Source organism: Oncorhynchus keta, unplaced genomic scaffold, assembly GCF_023373465.1.
Source record: "Oncorhynchus keta strain PuntledgeMale-10-30-2019 unplaced genomic scaffold, Oket_V2 Un_contig_17349_pilon_pilon, whole genome shotgun sequence".
Lineage (NCBI taxonomy): Eukaryota > Metazoa > Chordata > Actinopteri > Salmoniformes > Salmonidae > Oncorhynchus > Oncorhynchus keta.
This window is the reverse complement of record NW_026280401.1, coordinates 28,932-48,849: the sequence shown is the minus strand read 5'-3', so window position 1 is coordinate 48,849 and position 19,918 is coordinate 28,932. Positions and strand designations below refer to the sequence as shown.

At 44.4% G+C, this 19,918-nt stretch overlaps 2 protein-coding genes and 1 long non-coding RNA gene across 28 annotated transcripts; 1 reads left to right on the top strand and 2 right to left on the bottom strand.

Annotated features, from left to right (window-relative positions):
- LOC127919660 (uncharacterized) lies at nucleotides 1-1,484 on the top strand. 26 transcript variants are annotated; one of them, XR_008103703.1, is made up of 5 exons: nucleotides 239-351; nucleotides 472-511; nucleotides 632-671; nucleotides 752-943; nucleotides 1,096-1,281. It is a non-coding gene; the product is annotated as an uncharacterized LOC127919660 (long non-coding RNA). The 26 variants fall into 26 exon arrangements; XR_008103713.1 differs by having other exon boundaries at nucleotides 632-711; XR_008103716.1 differs by having other exon boundaries at nucleotides 632-751; nucleotides 784-943.
- LOC127919659 (NACHT, LRR and PYD domains-containing protein 1 homolog) lies at nucleotides 1,404-4,918 on the bottom strand. The gene is made up of 6 exons (XM_052503405.1): nucleotides 4,889-4,918; nucleotides 4,434-4,693; nucleotides 4,133-4,261; nucleotides 3,786-3,918; nucleotides 3,668-3,697; nucleotides 1,404-1,738 (listed from the first exon to the last, which is right to left on the bottom strand). Exons 2-6 carry the CDS (start codon nucleotides 4,665-4,667, stop codon nucleotides 1,404-1,406), a joined length of 861 nt encoding a protein of 286 aa, XP_052359365.1. The 5' UTR covers nucleotides 4,668-4,693; nucleotides 4,889-4,918.
- Nucleotides 4,741-19,918, bottom strand: LOC127919661 (protein NLRC3-like). The gene is made up of 12 exons (XM_052503408.1): nucleotides 19,756-19,918; nucleotides 17,854-19,654; nucleotides 17,597-17,770; nucleotides 15,020-15,193; nucleotides 14,301-14,474; nucleotides 13,216-13,268; nucleotides 12,018-12,576; nucleotides 6,871-6,914; nucleotides 6,298-6,335; nucleotides 5,234-5,298; nucleotides 4,931-5,103; nucleotides 4,741-4,748 (listed from the first exon to the last, which is right to left on the bottom strand). Exons 1-12 carry the CDS (start codon nucleotides 19,874-19,876, stop codon nucleotides 4,741-4,743), a joined length of 3,384 nt encoding a protein of 1,127 aa, XP_052359368.1. The 5' UTR covers nucleotides 19,877-19,918.

Genomic DNA, 19,918 nt, shown 5'->3' with positions numbered 1-19,918 from the left:
AATATAAATTGCACTAGAATGATACATTTATGGATTTTCATTAAGGTATTGTTTTCACTTCATTCAACCCGCCTACCAGACACCCGCCCTTCATCCACACAGTATTTCATGACCCTAAACACACAGATTTAACCGTGGGGACTGCAGATGAAACCCACACATCACTAGTTGGTACCGCAACACTGTTACTATCTATTAGGTTGGTACCCCAACACTGTTACTATCCATTAGGTTGATACCCCAACACTGTTACTATCCATTCTACCATTAGGTTGGTACCCCAACACTGTTACTATCCATTCTACCATTAGGTTGGTACCCCAACACTGTTACTATCCATTCTACCATTAGGTTGATACCCCAACACTGTTACTATCCATTCTACCATTAGGTTGATACCCCAACACTGTTACTATCCATTCTACCATTAGGTTGATACCCCAACACTGTTACTATCCATTCTACCATTAGGTTGGTACCCCAACACTGATACTATCCATTCTACCATTAGGTTGATACCCCAACACTGTTACTATCCATTCTACCATTAGGTTGATACCCCAACACTGTTACTATCCATTCTACCATTAGGTTGATACCCCAACACTGTTACTATCCATTCTACCATTAGGTTGGTACCCCAACACTGTTACTATCCATTCTACCATTAGGTTGGTACCCCAACACTGTTACTATCCATTCTACCATTCGGTTGGTACCCCAACACTGTTACTATCCATTCTACCATTAGGTTGGTACCCCAACACTGTTACTATCCATTAGGTTGGTACCCCAACACTGTTACTATCCATTCTACCATTAGGTTGGTACCCCAACACTGTTACTATCCATTCTACCATTAGGTTGGTACCCCAACACTGTTACTATCCATTCTACCATTAGGTTGGTACCCCAACACTGTTACTATCCATTCTACCATTAGGTTGGTACCCCAACACTGATACTATCCATTCTACCATTAGGTTGATACCCCAACACTGTTACTATCCATTCTACCATTAGGTTGATACCCCAACACTGTTACTATCCATTCTACCATTAGGTTGGTACCCCAACACTGTTACTATCCATTAGGTTGGTACCCCAACACTGTTACTATCCATTAGGTTGGTACCCCAACACTGTTACTATCCATTCTACCATTAGGTTGGTACCCCAACACTGTTACTATCCATTCTACCATTAGGTTGGTACCCCAACACTGTTACTATCCATTCTACCATTCGGTTGGTACCCCAACACTGTTACTATCCATTCTACCATTAGGTTGGTACCCCAACACTGTTACTATCCATTCTACCATTAGGTTGGTACCCCAACACTGTTACTATCCATTCTACCATTAAGTTGATACCCCAACACTGTTACTATCCATTCTACCATTAGGTTGGTACCCCAACACTGTTAATCTGAAGCATTGACCAAAGATAGGGGTCAATCTCCCGAAGAATGTTGATCATCCTGAAACACGACTCAGTTCCTTTTCTCAACACCATGTCGATGATGTCACGTGCCTTCTCTGCCCTCTCAGCGATCACCTTCACTGACTCCATTTCCTCCTGGTTGATGACTGTGTGTTGCAGGAGTCCGTCCAGCAGTTCATTCAGGACGGGTCTTGACACTCGTTTCACAAACTCTGTCCGTACAGAACGCAGCTGCAGTTTTGTTGAACCAGTCAGACTGATCTCAGCCGGACCTCCTGCCCCCAACACAGCACCTAAGAGAGTCAGGATACAGAATAATTACATTTGTACATTTACATTTCAGTCATTTAGAAGCAGACTCCTAAAATAAAAGTATTGAGAAAACAACAACCTGAACATACCACATATTCACATTTAGGGACGGTTTCACAGACATAAAAAACAGACTGGGGCATTCAGAACCAGGCTAATCTACATCAAGTCCTGGAGGAGATGTCATTGGGTCCTTCAGAACCAGGCTAATCTACATCAAGTCCTGGAGGAGATGTCATTGGGGTATTCAGAATCAGGCTAATCCACATCAAGTCCTGGAGGAGATGTCATTGGGTCATTGAGAACCAGGCTGATCTACATCAAGTCCTGGAGGAGATCGCATTGTTCTTGATGACAATATTTTATAATCTGGACTAGTCCAGGTCCTACAGTAAACCCTGTTGACTGGCCCTCAAGTCATTGGTTTGTACATTGCATTCGGAAAATAGGACTTGTTCCACATTTTGTTACGTTACAGCCTTTTTCTAAAATCAATCTATACACAACATCCCATCATGACAAAGCAAAAACAGGCTTTTGCTAATTTTTACACATTTACTAAAAGATACTCGAAATCGAGCTGATGGATCTTGTTTCCATTGATCACCCTTGAGATGTTTCTACAACTTAATTGGAATGAACCCGTGGTAAATTCAATTGATTGGAATGCACACACCTTTCTATATAAAGTCCCACAGTTGACAGTGCATGTCAGAGTAAAAACTAAGCCATGAGGTCGAAGGAATTTGTCCGTAGAGCTCTGAAAAAAAGAACATCTCGAGGCCCAGATCTGGAAGGGTACTAAAAAAAATCTGCAGCATTGAAGATCCCCAAGAACACAGTGGTAGCCATCATTCTTAAATGGAAGAAGTTTGAAACCAACAAGACTCTTCCAAGAGCTGGCCCGCCCGGCCAAACTGAGCAGTCTGGACAGAAGGGCCTTGGTCAAGAAGGTGATCAAGAACCCAATGGTCACTCTGACAGAGCTCCAGAGTTCCTCTGTGGAGATGAGAGAGCCTTCCATAAGGACAACCATCTCTGCAGCACTCCACCAATCAGGCCTTTATGTCAGAGTCGCCAGACGGAAGCCACTCCTCAGTAAAAGACACATGACAGCCTGCTTGGAGATTGACAAAAGGCATGATAAGACTCTCAGACCAGGAACAAGATTCTCTGGGTATGATGAAACTCAGATTGAACTCTTTGGCCTGAATGCCAAGCTTCACATCTGGAAGAAACCTGTCACCATCCCTACAGTGAAGCATGGAGGTGGCAGCATCATACTGTGGGGATGTTTTCAGTGACAGCGACTGGGGGACAAGTTAGGATCAAGGGAACGATGAACGGAGTAAAGAACAGAGATCTCCTTGATGAAAACCTACTCCAGAGCGCTCAGGACCTCAGACAGAGGTGAAGGTTCACCTTCCAACAGGACAACATCCCTAAGCACACAGTCAGGAAAATACAGGAGTGACTTGGGGACAAGTCTCTGAATGTCCATGAGAGGCCCGGACTTGAACCCGATCTAACATCTCTGGAGAGACCTTAAAATAGCTGTGCAGCAACACTCCCCATCCAACCTGACAGAGCTTGAAAGGATATGCAGAGAAGAATGGGAGAAACTCTGTGCTGAGTAAAGGTTCTGAATACTTATGTAAATGTGATATCTGTTTTTGCTTTGTCATTCTGGGGTATGTTGATGTCATTATGGGGTATTGTGATGTCATTATGGGGTATTGTGATGTCATTATGGGGTATTGTGATGTCATTATGGGGTATTGTGTGTAGATTGATGAGGAAAGAAAACAATTGAATCCATTTTAGAACAAGACTGTAACATAAGAAAAAGTGGCAAAAGTCAAGGGGTCTGAATACTTTCCGAATGCTCTGTAACTCTCATGGTTACTTACTTGTTGATCGGGGGTCAGTGACGCATTCATCTGAAAGATAAACAAAATTAGCTTATATCACTCTAAACAGCATCTGGTACTAAAGTACAAAGTTATGATTGACATAGGCTCCTCCTACCTGTTGGTACTATTTCTTTCCACGCTGTCGTCTCATCATCACCAAATAATTCCATCGCAATGTCAATCCCTGTCATTTTCACAACCGCCCTGAAAAAGCTTGGTGTGGTGTCTCTATGTATGAGATGAATCCTCTGGAGGGAGGGAGAGAGAGAGAGAGAGAGAGAGAGAGAGAGAGAGAGAGAGAGAGAGAGAGAGAGAGAGAGAGAGAGAGAGAGAGAGAGAGAGAGAGAGAGAGAGAGAGAGAGAGAGAGAGAGAGAGAGAGAGAGAGAGAGAGAGAGAGAGATCAATGCATAGAAATGTGACTTAAATGTCAGATTCACGTTCTTAGTCTACTAAAACTGTACCGGTGGATTGATGGAGGTAGAACAGGGAATGTTCAGTCTGAAGGAACTCTTCAGTTTGAAGGACCGCTCTGGTCTTGTGTTGGGAAACCTTTTAGATCCTTGAAACTTTATTTCCTGTTGTTCCACAGCCTGCGAAACGAGGCACGGAATACCCAGCCAGTCAATGTATAGTCTTACTCAAACATTATTCAGAAAACAAAAAAAGAAAAACAACAACACACTTATCTTCATGTAATGAGTGTCAACATAAACTGCACCAGGGGTGCAGTTTAAGGTCATCTCTATAATAATGGTACCTCACCTGTATTTGGCCGGGGTTACTGGGGAACAGGTACAGGCGTGGAATTAATGTTTCCCTTTTCACTGTCAGATAGAGCATCAGCTCACAGTGGACATCTACGTTCCATGAAAGGATATAGCTCAGTATAACAGAGATAGCTGAGAACTTGGGATGGAGAATCTTAGCATGGAATCTGGTGACCTCACGCACTTCCTCTAAAGACACTCCATGTTCCTCTACATGAAGAATCTTCATCTCATTCCTCAGGGAAGGGTTGGTCCCTGAACAACACAATAAAAAAGAGACAGAAAGACAAATATTGTATTATTCATCCAACTAAAACACAAAGAATATGCAGTACCAGATCACAGTAAACTCAAACTCCCAGAACAGTTAATTCATTAACAGTTAATTCATTAAGTGAAACTCAGTTACATGGAAATGTCTTTCTGAACACTAAATCTATATGGTTTTACCTAAACAGAAACAGTGTGGCAGATGAACTTCCTCCAATTCACCGAACTCCATAGTGATGTCCAGCAATGGACCACCTTGTGTGTACTGCATGTCTTTCAGAAGTTGACTGTAGGGTCCCCAGTTCCTGAAGTGATACTTCAGAATGACATCTCTCTCACACAGCCAGCGGAGCCCAGACACTGTGCACTCATAACTCCCTTTGGGTGTCCTGTGTCTGAGGGCAACAACAAGATATGGTAGAGGGTCAATGGTCAAATGGAGAGGTCGGATTAGAAGACTATTCCCAAAGGTAATGGGGAAATACACTAGCAAGTGGAATGAAATGTTAGAAGTAGTTATTTTACCTGAACATTGTCACTCCCTGGACAGTGGAAGTCAAGGGTTCAATCTGAAGCCAGTGTGTGGAGTCCTGAACAAGGACAAGCATGTCAGTAATACATATGGGGCCTGTTTCCTGGACACAGATTGAGTCTAGTGCTGGACTAAAAAGCATGCTCAATGGAAGTTTCAATAGAAAGTTCTTTAAGGTCCAGGACTAGACTTAATGTGTCCGGGAAACTGGCCCATTAACAAAGTAGCTCATCAAATATCTTTATTCAATGCTACATGGAATGCTGGTGATTTATCAATTAAACTGTCTAATGACAAAATATGACAACAGCTAAAGTCCTGCATGCCTACAAGCAGAACACAGGACTGTCTATATCCCAGTATGAATGGTTGGTCAGTACACACCTGGCTTTGAGACTGTGTTTATATTACTAAAGCAGAACACAGGACTGTCTATATACCAGTATGAATGGTTGGTCAGTACACACCTGGCTATGAGACTGTGTTTATATTACTAAAGCAGAACACAGGACTGTCTATATCCCAGTATGAATGGTTGGTCACTACACACCTGGCTTTGAGACTGTGTTTATATTACTAAAGCAGAACACAGGACTGTCTATATACCAGTATGAATGGTTGGTCAGTACACACCTGGCTATGAGACTGTGTTTATATTACTAAAGCAGAACACAGGACTGTCTATATACCAGTATGAATGGTTGGTCAGTACACACCTGGCTTTGAGACTGTGTTTATATTACTAAAGCAGAACACAGGACTGTCTATATCCCAGTATGAATGGTTGGTCACTACACACACCTTTGAGACTGTGTTTATATTACTAAAGGCTATGAGACTGTGTTTATATTACTAAAGCAGAACACAGGACTGTCTATATCCCAGTATGAATGGTTGGTCAGTACACACCTGGCTTTGAGACTGTGTTTATATTACTAAAGCAGAACACAGGACTGTCTATATCCCAGTATGAATGGTTGGTCAGTACACACCTGGCTATGAGACTGTGCCTGACTCCTGCAGGTATGTAAAAGTAAGAATTGACATTATGACTTACCTCAACATGGTCACAAGTCTTACAGCTCTGAGGAATCCCTGAAGTCAAAAGTAGTTGTTATTTAAAATGGACAATCTCATGTAATAATGAATTAATAATTATTAAATAGACTTGTAATAAAAATTAAAATAACTCATATAATATCATAATATATAATGTTTTGTAGATGTTGGGGTCTGATTTCTGGTAGATTCTAGGATGAGACCTTAAAGGTAGAGTCAGCTAAATGATGTTGTACGAGCAGCACCACAGATACTGTAATGAGCAAGATGCCCGACTTCTCTCTCACACAGTATCTGCCCATGTGCACGGGTTCTCTTCACTCTCGTTCAGAGTGTTAGTCATGGGACCAAAACACCAGAGAAGTGTAGCCTTGCTCTCCAACGTTCTTAGTTGTTGTAGAAATTGACCCACTATGCTGTTAACTTTGTGCATCTACGTCATATCGCTGACTCTACCTTTAAGTTTGTTTTGACCAAATAGATCGTGATTGTGTTCCTTGCCTGGGACTAAACTATAATGAATGTTTTTTTAGCATATTTTGATTTGAAAAACAATTATCAGTTAACTCACATGTCTCAGGTCCAGGCTTGATCCAACACTCTCCACCATGGTCGCTGGTGATGGACAAGCAGGAGGACAGTGATTAAACTAAATATAACTTATAAAGGCTTGATATAGCATACATACATACAGTCTAACTGTCTATAGGTCCAACAGAACACATGAAAACACACCTCTACTACTAATCTAACTGTCTGTAGGTCCAACAGAACACATTAAAACACAACACTACTACTAATCTAACTGTCTGTAGGTCCAACAGAACCCAACACACCACTACTACTACTAATCTAACTGTCTGTAGGTCCAACAGAACACATTAAAACACACCACTACTACTAATCTAACTGTCTGTAGGTCCAACAGAACCCATTAAAACACACCTCTACTACTAATCTAACTGTCTTTAGGTCCAACAGAACCCATTAAAACACACCTCTACTACTAATCTAACTGTCTTTAGGTCCAACAGAACCCATTAAAACACACCACTACTACTAATCTAACTGTCTGTAGGTCCAACAGAACACATTAAAACACACCACTACTAGTCTAACTGTCTGTAGGTCCAACAGAACCCATGAAAACACACCTCTACTACTAATCTAACTGTCTTTAGGTCCAACAGAACACATTAAAACACACCACTACTACTAATCTAACTGTCTTTAGGTCCAACAGAACCCATTAAAACACACCACTACTACTAATCTAACTGTCTGTAGGTCCAACAGAACACATTAAAACACACCACTACTACTAATATAACTACTACTAATCTAAGCCCATAGAAACACATTGAAGAACACATACATAGAAGACAGTCAAATAAATAAATCATAAGACAAGGTTTTGAAGTGTCTTTCCTACATGTAGGAGATATAAGAAAGCTTTGGCAATATGTTTTACACATAGTGATTAACCCCTTTTTGGGGGTTTAGTGACAACACTACCTTCAAATGAAAATCTACCCTTTCCATTGTGGGGTCAGATGAGTTTTGTAGCCAAACCGGTTCTGGCGCTACAAACAGAAGCACGTCGACAGTTCCGACTTCAGATGAGTCCCCTGACAAAACACCTTTCACCGTGAATGAGGTGGATTGAAACTGGCGGATGTGTCACACCCTGATCAAATCAAATCAAATCAAATGTATTTATATAGCCCTTCGTACATCAGCTGATATCTCAAAGTGCTGTACAGAAACCCAGCCTAAAACCCCCAAACAGCAAGCAATGCAGGTGTAGAAGCACGATCTGTTTCTCCAGTCCTTGTGATTGTCTCCACACCTCTCCAGGTGTCGCCCATCTTCCCCATTATCCCCTGTGTGTTTATACCTGTGTTCTCTGTTTGTCTGTTGCCAGTTCGACTTGTTTGTCAAGTTAACCAGCGTTTTTGTTCTCAGCTCCTGCTTTTCCCAGTCTCTCTTTTTCTCGCCCTTCTGGTTTTGACCCTTGCCGGTCCTGACTCTTAGACCACCTGCCTGACCACTCTGCCTGCCCCTGAGCCTGCCTGCCGACCTGTACCTTTGCCCCACCTCTGGATTTTTGACCTCTGCCTACCTTGACCCTGAGCCTGCCTGACGTTTGGTACTGTTGCCCCACCTCTGGTTTTACTGACCCCTGCCTGCTTTGAGCTGTTTATCGCCTGCCCCTGTTGGAATATTAAACTATTGTCAATTCAATGTGTCTGCATCTGGGTCTTACCCTGATTCCTGATAATACGACCTGGCCATGACTGACCCAGCCAGTTGCACAACGCTATCTCCACCCAGTAAGCCATCATCGATAGGCACGAGGAATTGCTAGGTCGCAGTAGGTAGGATAGAATACCTGTATGTCTCTAGTAATGAATTGTACTCCGAGGGGGGTCCAAACGTTGGCTGAATGCCATGACCTGCTGGGGCAATTCCACGGGTTGTCTGGGAGGCAGCCTCAGCAACTCAGCTGCTAGCAGCGCCGTCTGATCGGTCACTCCACCTTCTCGGGAGCCCCGCTTACCTCCTACAGAACATTTCAATGGAGAGCCGAGCACCTGTCGGGCATTCCTAGCTCAGTGTGCCCTCGTCTTCGAACTTCAGCCTTCCTCCTTCCACTCGGATCACTCTAAGATAGCCTACCTTATCACGCTGATGTCCGGGAGAGCTCTCACCTGGGATACTGCCATGTAGGAACAACAGCCGGCCAAATGCGCTAGTCTGGAGGGGTTCGTGGGAGACGTGAGGAAGGTTTTTTGATGCCCTGTTCTCCGGGCGAGAGGCCCCCCGGAAACTAATCCAACTTTGGCAGGACTCATTGGAGGCACTGAGGCACTGAGGCACTGTTTGATATGTTTCTGCACGATGTCTCGAAGGAGGTCAAGGACGAGCTTACAGCCCGTTACCTATGGAGCTCAATTGCCTCCTCACTTTGACCATCTGAATCGATGGGGGATTATGGAACAACGGAGGAAATTGAATTTCGCTCGCGAACCCAGGGATCCCACCTTGCTTCAGAGTCGTCCCGTAAGCTCCCGATGGTCTCGTTGCTGAGAGAACCTGAGGCTTCTCGACCCGACGGGTCGCCGAGAGCTTTTTGGATGCTACCCTGGCGTCCGAGCTGGACATCCCCACTCAGTCGCTCTCAGCACCTCTCCATTCCGATGGACGTTAGAGCGCTGAACGGGCGCTCTATAGGCCGAGTCACTCACAACCAACCACAGCGAAGCTCAAGTCCTCCCTGATTCCAGAGGTATTGGGATTCTCCTGTCTCCAGCGACACAATCCCCTTATTAACTGGTCTGCTGGTGCCATCATGGGCTGGAGCCCGTTCTGCTACGCCCATTACCTGAAATCAGCACAACCTGCCCCGGGATGTCTTCCTCAGGGCTCTGAAGGTGCCCTGGACCTCTCCTCCATTCCTGCGGAGTACAATGACCTCTGGGAGGTGTTCAGCAAGGCCTGGGCCACTTCGCTCCAGCCACACCGACCTTATGACTGCGGGATTGACCTTCTCTCTAGCACGACTCCGCCCCGGGGATGCCTGTACTCTGTCTGGACCAGGGACCAAGGCGATGGAGAGCTACATTGGGACTCTCTTGCTTCAGGATTCATACGTCCTTCGTGCATCGACTACCGGGGGTCTCAACGACATAACAGTGATGAACCACTACCCGCTACCACTCATCTCCTCGTCCTTCGAGCTGCTCCAGGGGGTCACCGTGCTCTCCAAGCTGGATCTACAGAACACCTACCAGCTGGTGCGGATATGGGAAGGGGACGAGTGGAAGAACGCCTTCAACACGGCCAGCGGTCACTATGAGTATCTGGTCATGCCATTTGGCCTTACCAACGCTGTGTTCCAGGCTCTGGTCAATGATGTTCTCTGCGACATGTTGAACCGGTTCGTCGATTTCTACCAAGATGACATCTTCATCTTCTCCCGTTCCACTCAAGAACCCTTTCCACCCACGGTTACGACCCCGGAGCCCGAGACGATCCTTCCCACCTCGTGCCTGGTGACGGCACTCATCTGGGGTATAGGGAAACAGGTCCGGGATGCGCATCGGCCGAACCCTGGGGAGCCCTGATAACCAGATGTTTGTGGCTGACGCTATCCGCAATGCGGTCCTGGAGGGGGCCTGCCACCCGGGATCCCATCGGACCCTAGCCTTCATGCGACAACGGTTTTGGTGGCCTACGATGGTTCCAGATGTCGCCGTGCTTGTCTCCACCTGCACGGTCTGTGCTCAGAATAAGACTCCTCGGCTCCGGCTGGTCTTCTGCAACCACTGCCTGTCCCTCACCGTGCCTTGTCCCACATATCCCTGGATTTCATAATGGGTCTCCCCACCGTCTGAGGGAAACACGGCTATCATGACCATGGTTGACTTCATTCCTCTCCCAAAACTATCCTGGTCCAAGGAGACGGCCCAGCTCATGGAGCAGCACGTCTTCCGGATCCATGGACCTCCCGTGGACATGGTCTCTGACCAGGTTCCTCAGTTCGCATCCCAGTTCTGGAAGGGCGTTCTGCACCCTCATTGGGTCGTAGGCCAGATTGTCCTCCTCCCCTAGTCCAATGGACAGTCGGAGCGAGCCAAACAGGATCTTGAGACTACTCTGCGCTGTGTGGTCTCCGCTAGCAGGAGGAAGAGATCAGCGTACCTTCTGCCCAGATGTTTGTCCGCCGCTGTCGCCGTACCTGGAGGAGAGCCCGGTCGGCCCTCCTCAAGACCACCTCCAGGTATCGACGACAAGCGGATCACCATCGGACCCCGGCTCCCCGGTATCGTCTTGGGCAGAAGGTATGGCTATCCATCCAGGATCTGCCACTCCGGGTGAAATCCCACAAACTCTCCCGCAAGACGAAGATTATAAGCACTTCTGCTGTTCTTCTTCTGTTGCCCTGTACCTTTTGTATACATTCCACCTTTCATGTGTTCAGACTCAAACCAATGTCTCACAGACCTTTGTCTCTGGTGTTTCCAGGCCCACCCCTCTACCGGCTTACACAGTGAGGCATCTCCTGAAGATTCGACCTTGGGGCAGGGGGTTGCAGTACCAGGTTGACTGGGAGGGTTATGGCCCAGAGGAGAGGTGCTGGGTCCCTGCCAGGGACATCCCGGACCTAGGCCTCATCGCAGATTTTCAACGCTGGCACCACGGTCAACCAGGTATGCGCCCCTAGAGGGGAGGTACTGTCACACCATGATCTGTTTCACCTGTCCTTGTGATTTGCTCAACCCCCCTCCAAGTGTCGCCCATCTTCCCTATTAACCCCTGTGTATTTATACCTGTGTTCTCTGTTTGTCCGTTGCCAGTTCGTCTTGTTTGTCAAGTCAGCCGCGGTTTTGCTCTCAGCTCCTGCTTTTCCCAGCCTCTCTTTTCTCGCCCTTCTGGTTTTGACCCTTGCCTGTCCTGGCTCTTAGCCAGCATGCCTGACCACTCTAGCTGCCCCTGACCCTGAGCCTGCCTGCCGACCTGTACCTTTGCCCCACCTCTGGTTTACTGACCCCTGCCTGCCTCGACCTGTCTATTGCCTGCCCCTGTTGGAATATTAAACCATTGTCAAATCAATGTGTCTGAATCTGCATCTTACCTTGATTCCTGGTAGGATGATTGATGAGAATTTTGTTATTATGTTACCTAGAATGATTGTTACCTAGATCGATGACTCACCTTTGATTGTGTCGATCGTCTATCTGGCACAGAGTGACTGAGGAGGAGGAAACCTCAAACCCAAACCCAGGATAGAGGGGTTCAGTGAATCTGGTGTGTTCTGTGTAAAGGTGTGTCAGTGTACCAGAGGAGGACACACTATAGAAGGACAAAGTACCAGCTGACCAGTCCAGATACACTCCAACTCTGTTAGGAACAGGATCAGAGATGGATCTTCTGACACTGACTCCAGGATGGTAAAAGTCATAACCGCTATCAGAGCAGAATAAACACCAGGACTTCCTATTGAGTCCAATCCAACTGTCATCCTCATCTCCCTTCCTCTTCATTCCTTTGTACATCACACCGATGTAAATCTGGTCACCGTCCATCTCCACCTCCCAGTAATAACGACCTCCAGATAAGCCTTCTCTGCAGAGAACTTGGAAAAGACAATCAAATCTGTCTGGATGGTCTTCATAATGTTGCTTCTCCAACACCCATGTCACCTTCCTGTTCCCCTCAGACAGTATCAGGTGTGGGTTTACTGTATTTGGGTCCAGGGTGAGATGACAGGCATCTGTAGACAAAAAGGAGAGTTTAATCAAACCACATCTTCATATAAAATGTTACAGTGCAAGTATTGATTAGTTACTATAGTTCTGAATATACAGTTAATTAACAAGAACAAGTATTGATTAGTTACTATAGTTCTGAATATACAGTTAATTAACAAGAACAAGTATTGATTAGTTACTATAGTTCTGAATATACAGTTAATTAACAAGAAGAAGTATTGATTAGTTACTATAGTTCTGAATATACAGTTAATTAACAAGAACAAGTATTGATTAGTTACTATAGTTCTGAATATACAGTTAATTAACAAGAACAAGTATTGATTAGTTACTATAGTTCTGAATATACAGTTAATTAACAAGAAGAAGTATTGATTAGTTACTATAGTTCTGAATATACAGTTAATTAACAAGAACAAGTATTGATTAGTTCCTATAGTTCTGAATATACAGTTAATTAACAAGAAGAAGTATTGATTAGTTACCATAGTTCTGAATATACAGTTAATTAACAAGAACAAGTATTGATTAGTTACTATAGTTCTGAATATACAGTTAATTAACAAGACCAAATATTGATTAGTTACTATAGTTCTGAATATGCAGTTAATTAGGTTTGAAGAGAACAGAGTACATTTTACTAGAGACATACAGCCCTGATTTCAGCCTGCACAGGTCTCCGCCATGATCCACACTTACTAGGAGAAACAGGTTGTTGACTGACAAAGACCTAATAAAGCAGTTAACATTTAAACCATATTGTTGTGTTCTGGTGCAGAACTATCCCAGTTCATTACTACCAGGTATTCTACCTACCTACTGCATACAGAACAGAGTACAGTTCATTACTAGAGACATACAGGTATTCTATCCTACCTACTGCATACAGAACAGAGTACAATTACCAACAGGATATCAGAGATGCAGAGTACAGTTCAAGAGACATATTCATGCATACAGAACAGAGATGATATCAGAGATGATGGAAGAGTATTCATGTGGTGATGATGTGCTGTGTTGGAGCCTGCGGAGTAAACTTCCCCTTAATTCTACCATCATGTCCTCATGTTACTGAACCTACTCCACTACATACAGTGGCAAGAAAAAGTATGTGAACCCTTTGGAATTACCTGGAATTCTGCATGAATTGGTAATCAAATTTAAACAACAATAGACAAACACAGTCTGCTTATACTAATAACACACAAACAATTCTACGTTTTCATGGAACACGCCATTGTCACGATGTGGCCCTTCTGGGGTGTATATCGTGGCTCCCCTCTCACTCTCTCTACCACATCAGGTGGGATCTTAGGTCTTCTGAGATCTATTTTGTTCAATGCTTCTTGTGAATAGCAAACTCAAATTTTGTGAGTTTTTTTTTTTATAGGGCAACGTAGCTCTAACCAACATCTCCAATCTCGTCTCATTGATTGGACTCCAGGTTAGCTGACTCCTGACTCCAATTAGCTTTTGGAGAAGTCATTAGCCTAGGGGATCACGTACTTTTTCCTATCTACACTGTGAATGGTTAAATTCTGTATTCAATATAGACAATACAAATACAATAGTTTGTTATTAGTTTAAACTGTGTTTGTCTGTTGTTGTGACTTTTATGACCAACTGATGCAGAAATCCAGGTAATTCCAAAGGGCTCACATCATTGGTATTGCACCTGTATGACACAACTGCTGCTCACACTATTAGGAAATCTATTCTGACTTACTTCAGCTTCATCAGTTTATATGTGGGATCCACCAGAGCAGCTGAAAGCAGTCCCCCTGCAGAGTCTCCTGGGTGATTGTAGCTCAGGTCCAGCTCTTTCAGGTGGGAGGGGTTTGACCTCAGAGCTGAAGACAGAGCAGTACAGCCCTCCTCTGTGACCAGACAGCCAGACAGCCTACAGAGAGACACAACAGATGTCTAGGTTGGTGTGCTGGTGTCAATCATCTTGTAGGACACCCATCCATTTGTCCATGACACAAACATTGTGATGAAATATTAGATTTTCAGAGTATTTATTTCACTAAGCTCAGTACCCACCTGACTGAAGCAGCTGTACTTACCCCAGTGTGTGTTTACAGTCCTGATCCTCCAGTCCAGCAGACAGCAGTGTAACTCAGCTCAGTACCAACCTGACTGAAACAGCTGTACTTACCCCAGTGTGTGTAGTTTATCTGGAGTCTGGATCCTGACTGAAACAGCTCCAGCAGACAGCAGTGTAACTCCTGTACCGACCTGTGAAACAGCTGCTGGAGGTCATTGTCTCTCAGCTCCAGTTGTTTCAGTTGTGAGTTGGGTGAACTCAGGACTGAGGCCAGATCTGAACAGCAACCCTCTGTCAGACCACACTGACCCAGACTAGATGGGAGTAGAGAACATGATTAACACATGTTTAAAACATCCACATCCACACATAACTCATACTGAAGATATTTAACTCACACTAGTGTCTGTATGTTGCAGAGTGGACTGGTTAGTCCATCACAGAGCAGCTCCACTCCTCTGTCTCCCAGGTCATTGTAGCTGAGGTCCAGTTCTCTCAGGGGGGAGTTTGGTGTCTGCAGAGCTGAGGCCAGAGTCTCACAGGATTCATATGTGAGGTTACAGCCGGCTAGTCTGGAGAGAGGAGATATAGTGATACACTGTTTCTAACACAGTCTGGACAGTCTGCAGGCAGAATGACAGCAAATTACATTGAACCAAAAAATATAAACTCAACATGCAACCACTTCAAAGGTACAGTTCATTAGGAAATCAACTAATTGAAATTAATTCATTAGGCCCTAATCTATGAATTTCACATGACTGGGAATACAGATATAATTCAGAAAACCAGTCAGTATCTGGTGTGGATCAGAAAACCAGTCAGTATCTGGTGTGATCAGAAAACCAGTCAGTATCTGGTGTGATCAGAAACCCAGTCAGTATCTGGTGTGACATTCTTGTAGTCACCATGCCAATTGCATGCTCCCTCAAAAGTGTCATGTCTGCAACAGTAGGGACATGAGAAATTCATGTTCAAGTTATCAAATGCTCTGAAGAAAACAATTATCTGAAAACAAATCAATCAATCAGTCTATCTTCAAATCCTGTGTTCAAAACAATTATCTGAAAACAATGTGTCAATCAATCAGTCTAATTGACTTCGCTAGTCCTGTGTTCACAATGTATCCAATTGACTTCGCTGGACCTGTGTTCACAATGTATCCAATTGACTTCGCTAGTCCTGTGTTCACAATGTATCCAATTGACTTCGCTAGACCTGTGTTCACAATGTATCCAATTGACTTCGCTAGTCCTGTGTTCACAATGTATCCAATTGACTTGCTGGACCTGTGTTCACAATGTATCCAATTGACTTCGCTAGTCCTGTGTTCACAATGTATCCAATTGACTTCGCTAGTCCTGTGTTCACAATGTATCCAATTGACTTCGCTGGACCTGTGTTCACAATGTATCCAATTGACTTCGCTAGTCCTGTGTTCACAATGTATCCAATTGACTTCGCTAGTCCTGTGTTCACAATGTATCCAATTGACTTCGCTGGACCTGTGTTCACAATGTATCCAATTGACTTCGCTGGACCTGTGTTCACAATGTATCCAATTGACTTCGCTAGTCCTGTGTTCACAATGTATCCAATTGACTTCGCTAGTCCTGTGTTCACAATGTATCCAATTGACTTCGCTGGACCTGTGTTCACAATGTATCCAATTGACTTCGCTAGTCCTGTGTTCACAATGTATCCAATTGACTTCGCTAGTCCTGTGTTCACAATGTATCCAATTGACTTCGCTGGACCTGTGTTCACAATGTATCCAATTGACTTCGCTGGACCTGTGTTCACAATGTATCCAATTGACTTCGCTAGTCCTGTGTTCACAATGTATCCAATTGACTTCGCTAGTCCTGTGTTCACAATGTATCCAATTGACTTCGCTGGACCTGTGTTCACAATGTATCCAATTGACTTCGCTAGTCCTGTGTTCACAATGTATCCAATTGACTTCGCTGGACCTGTGTTCACAATGTATCCAATTGACTTCGCTGGACCTGTGTTCACAATGTATCCAATTTCGGTTTTGCTTTCTGTAACTTTGTTGCATGTCCTCTCTGCATGTATAGGCGCTTATCGCGTCATCATATCTTTTCCAACTGTCCCGTTATCTGATTTGAATGTGCATTCTAGAATGCCCTTCTAGCCAATCAGAAATGAGCCTTGAACAATGCTGAGGAATAACTCATGTTAAAAACATACCAACTCAATCAAGATATTTAACCTTTGTGTGGTGCCTCCGGGAATGTGGCCGGGAGAAAGCCACTGTTTTGAGCGTCAGCAACACCCCACAACCAGCATTGTAGGCTGCCGCAAGCTAGGCTGCAGGGCTATATCCACTCCTGAGACCACTTAGCCTCGTTATGCAGCAACGCTATTCGGGACATTTAAGGTGTTGCTTTAGATCAGCAAGGGAGAGCTCCTGGCTGGACATTGTGGTCTCCACAGGAAAACTAGCCGGACTGCAAGTGAAGCTGGGTAGCAGCCGAGCTAGTTTTCATTCAAGTCTTACTCTTAGGTTCAGATCATTAGAGCCTTTAGTTTTCAGTTACAGTTTGAGAACCTTTGTGATTCTATTATTTTGAATAAATATGCCGGACTAGCAGGTTCACTGTTCTATGTGTTAGACTGATGTTGTTCCATCCTGCCAGCCACACCAAGAGAGTCGTAAACATTTATTTTATATATTTATCACATTTTATGTATATGTAATTTTCATATTTTTTTTTTTTTACCTTTATTTAACCAGGCAAGTCAGTTAAGAACATATTCTTATTTTCAATGACGGCCTGGGAACAGTGGGTTAACTGCCTGTTCAGGGGCAGAACGACAGATTTGTACATTGTCAGCTCGGGGGTTTGAACTCGCAACCTTCCGGTTACTAGTCCAACGCTCTAACCACTAGGCTACTACGAATAAATAAACAATAAAGAAACAGGGGATACTGAAGATATTTATCTCACACTAGTGTCTGTATGTTGCAGAGTGGACTGGTTAGTCCAACACAGAGCAGCTTCACTCCTCTGTCTCCCAGGTCATTGTAGCTGAGGTCGAGTTCTCTCAGAGGGCAGTTTGGTGTCTGGTGAATTGAGGCCAGAGTCTCACAGGATTTATATGTGAGTTTACAGCCATCCAGTCTGGAGAGAGGAGATAATCTGTTAGATATACAAATCCTTCATTATAATGATACTGTATACATCAACTCAATAACAGAACTTACAGTGCTCTCTTGCAGGTTTTCACTACCGGCATTAACCTCTGATAACCTTTCTCCGATGTGTTGTATCTCTTCAGTTTAAACTTCTCCAGCACCTCCTCTGACATCAGTAACAGGTAGGCCAGGGCTGAACATTGGTCAGGTTTTAGTCTTGTTTCTGAAAGAGTTCCTGAATGCAGGGAGTTCTGCATGTCTTCAACTAGAGAGTTGGCACCAAGTTCATTCAAACAGTGGAACAAGTTGATGATCCTTTCTGGTGAGGATTCCTCCTTGATCTTGTCTGAAAGGTACCTGACTGTTCTCTCAACTGTTTCCTCATTGGTCTGTGTTGTCCTTCCTGTCTGTGTCAGAAGGCCTCGTAACAGATTCTGATTGGACTCCAGTGAGAGACCCAGAAGGAAGCGGAGGAACAGGTCCAGGTGTCCATTCTCACTCTTCAAGGCCTGGTCCACTGCTCTCCTGTGTAAGTCAGACAACTGGATTGACTCCTTCTCTTCATCATCACTAGTGGGGGAGAAAACATTTTCCTTCTTGTCCAGACAAGATTCTAAAGCATGGACTGCTGCTAGAAACTCCTGAATGCTCAGATGCAGAAAGCTGTAGACCTTGTCTTGGTACAGCCCAGATTCTTCTTTAAAGATCTCTGTACACAATGCTGAGTACTCTGATGCCTCTGTGACATCAAGGCCACACTCTCTCAGGTCCTCCTCATAGAAGATCAGGTTGCCCTTCTGCAGCTGTTGGAAAGCAAGTTTAGCCAGTTTCAGGATCATCTCTTTGTCTGACTGAGACAGTTCCTTGGGGTTTGTCTCTGTGGCTTTGTTGTACTTCCTGTTCTTCGCAATGATTTGGATGAGAATGAAATGTGAGTACATCTGGGTCAGAGTTTTGGGGACTTCATCCTTCTCTGCCTCTTTCAGCATCATCTCAAGGACAGTGGCTGATATCCAACAGAAGACTGGTATGTGGCACATGATGTGGAGGCTCCTTGACGTCTTCATGTGTTTGATGATTTCATTGGCCAGATTCTGATCTTTGATTTTCTTCCTTAGGTATTCCTCCTTCTGTGGATCATTGAACCCTCGTACCTCTGTCACCTGGTCAACACACTCAGGAGGGATCTGATTGGCTGCTGCAGGCCGTGAGGTTATCCAGAGGAGAGCAGAGGGAAGCAGATTCCCCTTGATGAGGTTTGTCAGCAGCACGTCCACTGAGGTTGGCTTCGTGACATCACAGCACTTCTCATTGTTTTTGAAGTCTAGAGGAAGTCGACACTCATCCAGACCATCAAAAATGAAAACAGTTTTGGTTTCACCATCTTCAATGCTGTCAATCTCTTTCAGCTCTGACAAGTAGTGGGAAATATGTTGCATCAGACTGTATTGGTCCTTTTTCAGGTTCAGATCACGGAATGGAAGAGGAAACATGAAATGAACGTCCTGATTTGCTTTTCCCTCTGCCCAGTCAAGGATGACCTTCTGCACAGAGACTGTTTTTCCAACACCAGCGATTCCTTTTGTCAGCACAGTTCTGATTGGTTTGTCTTGTCCAGGTAACGGCTTGAAGATGTCGTTGCATTTGATTGGTGTCTCTTGTGTGGTTTGTTTCTTGGATGCCATCTCCATCTGTCTAACCTCATGTTCATTATTGAGCCCTCCACTTCCACCCTCTGTGATGTAGAGCTCTGTGTAGATGTCTTTGAACAGACTTTGGTTTCCATGGTGTCCAATTCCTTCAGATATGTGTTGATACTTGTGTTTCAGTTTAGCCTTAATCTCTTGTTGGACTGTCAGCAGAGTTTGACCTGAAGGAAAACAATGAGAGTTGGGACTCATAAGTTTGTGTGTGTGTTTTATAAGGGCCTTTGTACCATTCTTTGTAATATTATATGAAACACAGTCTTACTTCTTCTGTCCAGAAGGTTGTGTGTGATCTTTAATGCATCCTCACTGTCCAAACTCTCCACTTCCTTATTGTCATCTGGTAATGGTTCCTGGCTGAATGCAGGTGGCTGATCACTCCTCATTGATAGCAGGCTGGTTGTAGGTGACTCTGCTCTGGGCTTCTG

Bases quoted from the DNA above. Each gene is read 5' to 3' on its own strand.
- LOC127919659 (XM_052503405.1), bottom strand. From the start codon at position 4,667: ATGAAGATTCTTCATGTAGAGGAACATGGAGTGTCTTTAGAGGAAGTG. The intron at 3,698-3,785 runs GTAGGAGGAGCC...TTTATCTTTCAG, and splicing joins GAAAGAAATAGTACCAACAG to ATGAATGCGTCACTGACCCC. The intron at 1,739-3,667 runs GTAAGTAACCAT...TGACTCTCTTAG, and splicing joins CACTGACCCCCGATCAACAA to GTGCTGTGTTGGGGGCAGGA.
- LOC127919661 (XM_052503408.1), bottom strand. From the start codon at position 19,876: ATGAGGAGTGATCAGCCACCTGCATTCAGCCAGGAACCATTACCAGAT. The intron at 5,299-6,297 runs GTAAGTCATAAT...GTCCTTGTTCAG, and splicing joins AGACTTGTGACCATGTTGAG to GACTCCACACACTGGCTTCA. The intron at 5,104-5,233 runs GTAAAATAACTA...TGTTGCCCTCAG, and splicing joins CAGGGAGTGACAATGTTCAG to ACACAGGACACCCAAAGGGA.